We start from the raw sequence: 8,660 nt of genomic DNA, 5'->3' as shown, positions 1-8,660 counted from the left end.
ACTCAGAAATCCGCCTGCCTCTGCCTCCCAAGTGCTGGGATTAAAGGTGTGTACCACCACCGCCTGGCTACAACTTTTTAAAAGTACAATTTGAAAAATATATTACTTTTCTTCTTTTAATATATTACTTTTCAAACATTGTTGCAAATATTAAGATGTTTCACTTGCAGAAACAAAAGAGGAAGAGTTATCTAGAGATAGATAAATAGATGAAGGAATTTAAGTTAGTAATCACTGAAACTGAACCTCCTTCATAACTGCAGTCTGTGTATTTTTAAGAGAAATCAGTTTCTAGTAAAGCTAGCAAATTCTCTTCCATCCTTTTGAAGTGTTGAGAACTGAACTCAGCACAGGGACTAAGCAACCCAGCTCCCTTATATTTACTGGTTTTAAAAAAGGATCTCAGTAGGCATTGAACTCAGTCTGTAGACTGACCAGGTCTTGAACTTGTAATTCTCCTGCCTCAGCCTCTTGAGTATCTGGCATTATAGGCCTGAAGCATCAAGCTCAAGGAAGGGACTCACCCTGTAGCCCTGGCTGTCCTAGAACTCGATGTATCTATAGACCAGACTGCCCTCAAACTCAGAGATCCACCTGCCTCTGCTGTCATTAAAGGCAAGCACTACCACTGCCAGGCTAATTAGCATAATCTTAAAAGTATCACTAGTCTTTTTTTTAAAAACAACAAAAAAAATTTATCTTATGTATGTGAGTACACTATAGTTGTCCTCAGACACACCAGAAGAGGGCATTGGATCCCATTGCAAATGGTTGTGAGTCACCATGTGGGTGCTGGGAATTGAACTCAGGACCTCAGCAGTCAGTGCTCTTAACCACTGAGCCATTTCTTCTTAACCAAACCGTAATAGTTAAAGTAGATATGATAATGAATTGCTGGTAAGATACCTACCTGGGTGTGAGTGTAGGGCATGTAAACTTGTGCAAATCTTATAGAAATTGTGAGCTGGGTGGTGGTGGCGCAGGCCTTTAATCCCAGCACTTGGGAGGCAGAGGCAGGTGGATTTCTGAGTTCGAGGCCAGCCTGGTCTACAGTGAGTTCCAGGACAGCCAGGCTATACAGAGAAACCCTCTCTCGAAAACAAACAAACAAACAAACAAAAAACGACAAAAAAAAGAAGAAATTGTGATTCCTATCTCTAAGGAAAGTGTGTGTATGAACACTTAAAATTTGGAACCCAGTTTCTTGAGAGTCTGTAGACCACAGAATAAAAATGCTTGCTGTAAATAAGAAGTGCTTACCCTTTTTTCTGTGCCTTGATTCTGTGTGATAAGATCTTCTAAATCTCATCAGCTCAGACAATAATATTTCATGCTGACATATTTTTTCTCTTGTTTTTAGGAAGTACATTACAGAACCTTGATTCTGGAACAGATTTATCCTTCCCGTGGATTCTGAATGTACTTAATTTAAAAGCCTTTGATTTCTACAAAGTGATTGAAAGTTTTATCAAAGTGGAAGCCAACTTGACTAGAGAAATGATAAAACATTTAGAAAGATGTGAGCATCGAATCATGGAATCCCTTGCATGGCTTTCAGTAAGTGATTAGCTAAATAATTAAAGGTATGCATGCATAAGTGACCTGTTAGCAGCAGTTGTTTATTTAATGACTGGACCGTGTGGGTGGGTGTGAGTTCAGGAGTGTGAACGCAGGTCTGTGAGCTGCTGCCTGTTCTGATGTAAACAGCAGGCTGGCTGGCCTGCTAAGCAACTTTGTACAAAACTTGGTACTTTAAAGTCCAAGTCTTGAATATTGAGGCAATTTATTTAAAATCCAAGTGTTATTGTTCATAATATAAATGTTTACACTTTTCAACAAAATTAAAAGGTTATGTACATTTTTCTGTTTTATCTGTTTGATCATTTTGTTTTAGTCATAAAGATAATAATCTGAAGTCTACACTATTATTTAATAATAAATACCATTTTTATATCACTATAGGAGTGGAAACTATATGCCATGGGCAGTTTGGTTATAGTGTATGCAAGATGTTGATAAAGCTTTTGTTTTAATAAAAGCAATAAATCCTATATAATAACTATAAGCTATTCCCCTAAAATGTTGTTATATTCTTCAAGTCTACTGATTTTCATATTTTAAAATAATAATTCAAACCATGTTGCATAAAAAGTATTTATTTTGAACATTGATATGAAATGAAAGAAATTTCAAGTTTTGGAGCATCTTTAGTTTGGGATTTTTTTTATTAGGAATACTCAACCAGTGAGAGTCCATGCAAATATTTTTAGTTTAGTTTAGTTTAGTTTTGGTTTGGTTTTTGGTTTTTCGAGACAGGGTTTCTCTGTGTAGCCCTGGCTGTCCTGGTACTCAACTCTGTAGACCAGGCTGGCCTTGAACTCAGAAATCTGCCTGCCTCTGCCTCCCAAGTGCTGGGATTAAAGGCGTGCGCCACCACTGCCCGGCTTATTTGTAGTTTTTATATGTTGTTAATGTCTGCTTTTTAAATTATAAAATTATGAGATTGATAGTAGATAATTTTGAGATGCTTCATATGATGTAAACACGATATTGTGTATTTTTCCTATAAGAATGATTGCTGTTATATTGGAAAATATATCACATAGATATACTTCAGCTTTCATAGACCTTAAACTGAAATTTGGGCTGGAGAGATAGCTTAGTGGTTAAGAGCACTGGCTGTTCTTCCAGAGGTCCTGAGTTCAATTCTGAGCACTCACATGGTAGCTCACAACCGTCTGTAATGGGAAAAAGACAGAGGCAGTGTATTCACAAACATAAATAAATCTTTAAAAATACTGAAATTTTTGGGGACTGAGTGGTGGCTCAGAAGTTAAGAGCGCTGGTCCAAAGTTACTGAGTTCAATTCTCAGCAACTACATGCTGGTTTGTAGCATCTATAATAAGAGTTGATGCCCTCTTCTGGTGTACAAGTATACAGAGGAGAGAGGGGAAAGGAAGGGGGAAAGGGAAGGGGAGAGGCCGGGAGGAAAACATAAGGGCTCCATAGCTCCAGCCCAAATTTCAATGTTATAGTCTGTGAAAGATCAAGTATATCCAAGTGATCCAGTTTTCCAATATAATGGTAATCATTCTTACAGGAAAAATACACAATATTATGTTTATATGACATGACTCATCTCAGTTATCTACTACTAATTTCATAATTTTATAATTTAATTTCAGGTGACAGGTGAGTTTTTCATTAATTGAGTGCAACTATTTAATGAATAATCAAGTCAAGTCAAGACCCACAGCAACTTTTGATTCTATATCATTCATATATACACATAAATATATATACACATGTATATATGCATGTACATATATATATGCACATGTGTATATGTATATGTTTGTGTGTTTGTATGTGTATGTATGTAGTGCTAAAACCTGATGGGAATGTATCCACATACATTCCCACTCTGTGCTTGCAGCTTTCCTCATATGGTGTCCTATGGCTCAGGTATCTGCAACACCCTCTGGTCTCCATGGCAAATTAGGCTTAACTTTCTCACCTTCATACATTAGCCTATCAGGGACCCCTTGCAACTGAGGACCAAGTGTTCAAAACATGAGAACATGGAAGACATTTTAAATCAAAGTAGATATGTTATGACTCCAAAATGTTTAAGGAGTTGTCTATTTTTTAATGTGGGTTCTAAAACATTTATTTATTTTTACTTTATCCATATTAGTGTTTCTTGGCATGCATGCATATTTATATACTACATATATGCCTATTAGGTCCCCCAAAACTGGAGTCATAGATGGTTGTGAGCCACCATGTGGGTGCTAGGAGTAAAAATCATGTCATCTGCAAGAGCAACACATACTCTTAACTGCTGAGCCCAAGAGTTTCTGTTTAATTCATACAGTCATGCTTGTTTCTTCCAGTGTATGAGTTTTGAACAGGTTTTCTCTGCCTTTGGTTCACCGTGTTTAATATTTCACTTTGCTTCTTGTGGGAGCATCCATCTGTAGTCATGCTTCCTTTCCAGACTTACTGTGTTTATTGCCTAGAATGTCTACCAGTCATTTATTGCATTTGTAGCTCATTGGATGACTTTATATGTATGAACCACTTAAAACAGTGTATGGGGCCTGGTGTTATCAGATGTAGCAGTTAATTATATAAGGATTAATAAAGGACAGAGGTGGTCAATTTACAGTGATATCCAGGTTTCTGGCTTGTGTAACTCAGTGGTAGTGTCATTTAAAAAAATAGATAGTCTGGGTTGTATGTAATTTTCTTGAGGATAAACTTCAATTTGTTACATTGAGTTTGAAATAATTATAGGCCATTCAAATCGAGGTCAGTTGTATGTATGTGTTGAGCATAGGAAGGGATCTTAGGCTAGGAATAGGACTGTGAAAGCTGCCACACATATATAATGAACATTGCCAGTCTTTACTGCCAAGTTATCTTATGCTGGCCAGTTTGGTAAGCACTTTCTGAATGTCATTACATTTTTAAAAATTAATCCCTGCATTCTGATAGTAATCAATCTAGTGGTAATATTCTAGATGAGGAAATGAATACCTAGAGAATCTCGTCCTATTTCCCCAGACCATACAAAGCTAAGTGACAGTTTGAACCAGTTTGATGTGCTTGGTTCAAGGCTGAGTTAATGAACTTTAGAGAATAGGTAATATCACTTAAGGAGATAATGTAATTTGGGGAAAGAAGGCTACAAATAGAAGCCCAAGGAGCTCTAAGACCAAAAGGACGCACAGGAAAGAAAATATTCCAACTACAAAAGAAAGTGAAATTGAACACCGAGAGAGGAATCAAAGGCATGAATGGGAGAGTGCATGGCCTCAAGGAGTGCATGCCTACTTCAGACATGGTAGAAGCAGCATAAGGGCTGAAACCTCTAGCAGCAAAAAAGTCAGAATAGCAAGGACTAGTAGATGGAGTAGTTACAGTGAGTTAAGAGTACAGAGAGCAGAAGTTGCATACCACTATGGCAGTACCAACCAAGGGAAGACTGTCTTTTAAAACAGAAGAGAGAGGATGTAATGTTACGGAGAAAAACAACTACCAGTGTTTTCTATTGCTAGGAAGCTGTAGTCCAAATGGTTGTTTCATGTTGCTCATGATTTTGTGAGACAGGGCTATCAACAGTCTGGGCCCATAGCTCTGCCTGTGAGATACCTTCACTCCAGGTTTACATTTTACTGACTCTCTCAAACATGATTCTTCCTGGCTCTGTATCCCACCCTACCTTGCCCTGTGGTCTAATACAAATCCAGTGCTTCCTCAGAGCATTTAGGTTTTAGGGTAGGCACACTTGTGACATGAAGTTGGCTTCCCCAAAAGGCTTCTAAGAGGACATCTGGAAATTACATGCTGGTCAAAACAGACACAGTGGTTACCAGTTTGAGGGGATGGGGAAACAGATGACACCTCCTGTTTATAAAGAGAATCAAGGTCACATTTCAGAAGAGTATGTAGGTTGCAAAATACTGCTGTGGCAAATGGGAAAAGTGAGAAACACTGCAAGTAAGGTAGTGTGTGGTGTGTCCTGGAAACTGAGGAAGTCTCCAGGTAATAGCTTTTATTGTTTGTTTGTTTGTTTGATAAACTTTGCTGAGGTGGAGAGGCAGAAGAGGCACTGAAAAGTTTGAGAGTGCTTATGATTGGAAATTGTTACTGTGGGGCTTGAGAGAGAGAGTGGAGTGGACTGGTGAAGGACAGAAGAGTTGCCCTGCACAATTCCAGGCAATTTTAAAGGCAAAAATGAATTATCTGTAGTTCTACCACAGTTCTATATGATGGCATTCTTTCCCCAGAGTCATCTTGTAGCCATTTGCAAGATTAGAAAAGGAGAGTTATTGGGTGTAGACAGGCCTTGGAATACAGCTATGGAGGTGCAGTAGAGTAGCAGCAGCCAGGGATTGAAAGACGTTTGCCAGAGAGCTTAGGGTTAAGATTTGAAGTTGTAGCTGCATGGAGCCTAAGGAAGTATTAATAGATTTAAATTAGCAGAAATGTTTGGTGACATTTGAAGTGACAACGTGATTGACAGAATTAGGAGAAGTTTCAGTTTAGTATTAAGAAACAGGCATTTTTATATTTAATATACATATACAAATATGTATATGTACACACACACACACACATGTAATATTCACAGGAAAGTGCAGACTGAATAGGAATGGACATGAAGACCTTGCAGAGAAGAGATGCAGGAACCAAGAGACTGAGAGGGTCAGAGCCACCCAGGCAGGACATGTGTAGCAAGGAGGAATGTGGATGACCCACAACCCTATAGTCCAGGCTGACCTGAGTCTCAGAGATCCACCTGCTTCTGCCTCCAGAGTGCTGGGATTAAAAAAGCACGCAGAACCATGCCAAGCCCATCTTTAGAGAAAGAGAGAGAGAATAAATAAAAATAAAAATGTATTTTTATTTATTTGCATGTTTTTCTTTTTGGTGTTCTTTATTTTTCATAGGGATTTAGGTTTTCATTTTGTTTGTTCATTCATTTAATTTTTTTGTGTACATGTCTGTCTGTAAGGACTATTTCAACTTTTGTATGGCTGGAAAAACAGGTCACTTCATGCTTGGAAGCTATTTGACTAAGCATAGAAATCTAGGTTACAGGTTTCTTTTCCTGTTTAAACAAGCTGCTACACTGTTGGGTTGCCTCCTTTCTAAAGTCACTATGTGTGTGTTTCTCTGCTCGAGAGAGAAGACTTACTCTCTTTCTGGCTCCCTGCAAGATTTTCTTCCTATCGTTGGCTCCTATAATGTGCCTATATATATATAAAATCGGGCCCTTATTCTTATATGTTAGGATATTTTTATTGACCTCTCTACCTTTTCTTTTGAGATTCCACTCTTATATATCTATGTTAAGTTGCTTGTGGTTGTCTCACAGCTGACTGCTGCCAAGCCCCTCCTCTTCTTTTAAAGGATGCTTGTCTGAGGTAGTTCATTTTAGAGGTTTCTATAGCTGTACCTTCAAGCTTATTGGTATTTTTCTTTTGAAGTGTTTAATCTGCTCTTAATTTTATGTGCATATTTGACACTACATTTTTCAACTCTAGAATTTTTATTTAGATTCCTTTTACATGCCTTTAACAGATTTATGCTCCTTTGCCTTCATGGACACATGGAACAGATGTATTATAACTTTTTAAACATCTATCTGCTTACTGTAATGTCTATTTCTTTTTAGATGTGTTTCTATTGACTGATAGTCTCCTTTCTAACAACCACTTGGCTTTTTGCCTCTTGGTGATATTTTACTAGACGTTAAATATTGTGAATTTTGCCTTACTTGGGTTGTGCTTTGGGGCACAGTTAAATTGTAAGTAGTTTGTTTGTTTTGTACCCCCTCCCCTTCCCCCAGCTTTTTCTTTTCTTTTTGTAGTTTCTTTCCAATTCCAGGAACTTTTTCTTTATTCAAACAGCAGTATTTATATTTAATGTCCCCCCACTATCTAAGAGATGATCTTTTAAGTACTTAACCTGCTGCCTATAGATGGATCATAAGCTTGTCTACTGTGGCTGGTAGGAAGCAGTTTGTACTGGTGGTCCCTCACAGCCGGGCCTCCTCCTTAGCCCCTTGGAGTTATCTCCTGGGTGTGGACTGCTGTGCCCCAGCTGAAGTGGGACTCCATAGACCTCCTCAGCGCTGTTCTGTTAATTCTGTCACCTCAGTAGTGTTGACTTCTGTTTGTTGGGGACCAGTGGGTTTCCACTTCCATTTTTTTCTGTGTTGTGGCCGGGATACTTTCCGTGCAATAAGCTGTAGCATGGTGGTTCGCTGTGTACTTGGAGTCTCCCATGGGTCTTTGTCCTGTTGTTCAGCATTTGAGAACTGTTGTTTTATTTATTTCAGTTCTGTAGTTGTTTAAAACCACAAAATGTGATTCTTGTTCTCCACCAGGGCTGTCAGTTTCTAAATGTAAGGCTTCATGATTGATGAGCTCTGTATAACTATGATGTATAAGTCCCTGAGGAATATTTACGACAGTGTTTCTGCATTAAATGAGTTGGTTTTAGGGGTGCTGTTTACTCTGTGGGGACACCAAAGTGCTAGTAGTTCATTACTGCCTCTTAATACTCTTTAGAAAATCACCAGAAAGTTGTGTCTGTAAATACTGTCAGACATGGCTGACCATTGGATACCATTCAGTCATCAAACACAAGGAAGTTTGCTTATGCAGTTATTTTGATTACTATGCTCTTATAATTTAATTTTGATCACTGTACTCTTTACTCTTACATATAAAGGTTAAGCAGTTTTCTTGTCAGTTGTTTTTCCAGATATTACGTGAAGCACAATATTATACACCAGCACTGTGGCAGTAAGGGACTCAGTCTGCTTGAGTCCTGATCGGGTAGCAAAAAATAAACAGATTTTTAAGCTTTGGTATATTTTGAAAAGTCAAAGTTGACAAGAAGTGAACACAAAAAGGAGAAAAGCCTATGGTTCTGTAAAAGCCAAGAAGGAGAAAGAAAGGGCTGCTCTGTCCACTTCTGGGCGAAGCGTGAGCCTCGCATTCACCTCCAGTGCACTCTGCACAAAGGTTGCCTGCCTGCGGGACTGACCGTGAAACAATGTGCTGGCTTTTTTTTAATTTTTTTTTTTTTTTTAAGTTACAGTTTACAAAGAACTGTGCCTTACCGGAAAACAATTGAATTG

The 8,660-nt window shown here is 38.3% G+C and overlaps 1 protein-coding gene across 1 annotated transcript in view; it reads left to right on the top strand.

The window, feature by feature from the left end:
* Window positions 1-8,660, top strand: part of Rb1 (RB transcriptional corepressor 1) — a 141,419-nt gene that overhangs the window by 74,631 nt on the left and 58,128 nt on the right. Inside the window, exon 17 of the mRNA XM_031362507.1 lies at window positions 1,361-1,557. Within this exon, the coding sequence (XP_031218367.1) occupies window positions 1,361-1,557 (197 nt within the window). The remainder of the gene's footprint in view (window positions 1-1,360; window positions 1,558-8,660) is intronic.

This window comes from Mastomys coucha, unplaced genomic scaffold (assembly GCF_008632895.1).
Source record: "Mastomys coucha isolate ucsf_1 unplaced genomic scaffold, UCSF_Mcou_1 pScaffold9, whole genome shotgun sequence".
Lineage (NCBI taxonomy): Eukaryota > Metazoa > Chordata > Mammalia > Rodentia > Muridae > Mastomys > Mastomys coucha.
This window is presented reverse-complemented; position numbering and strand designations above follow the sequence as displayed.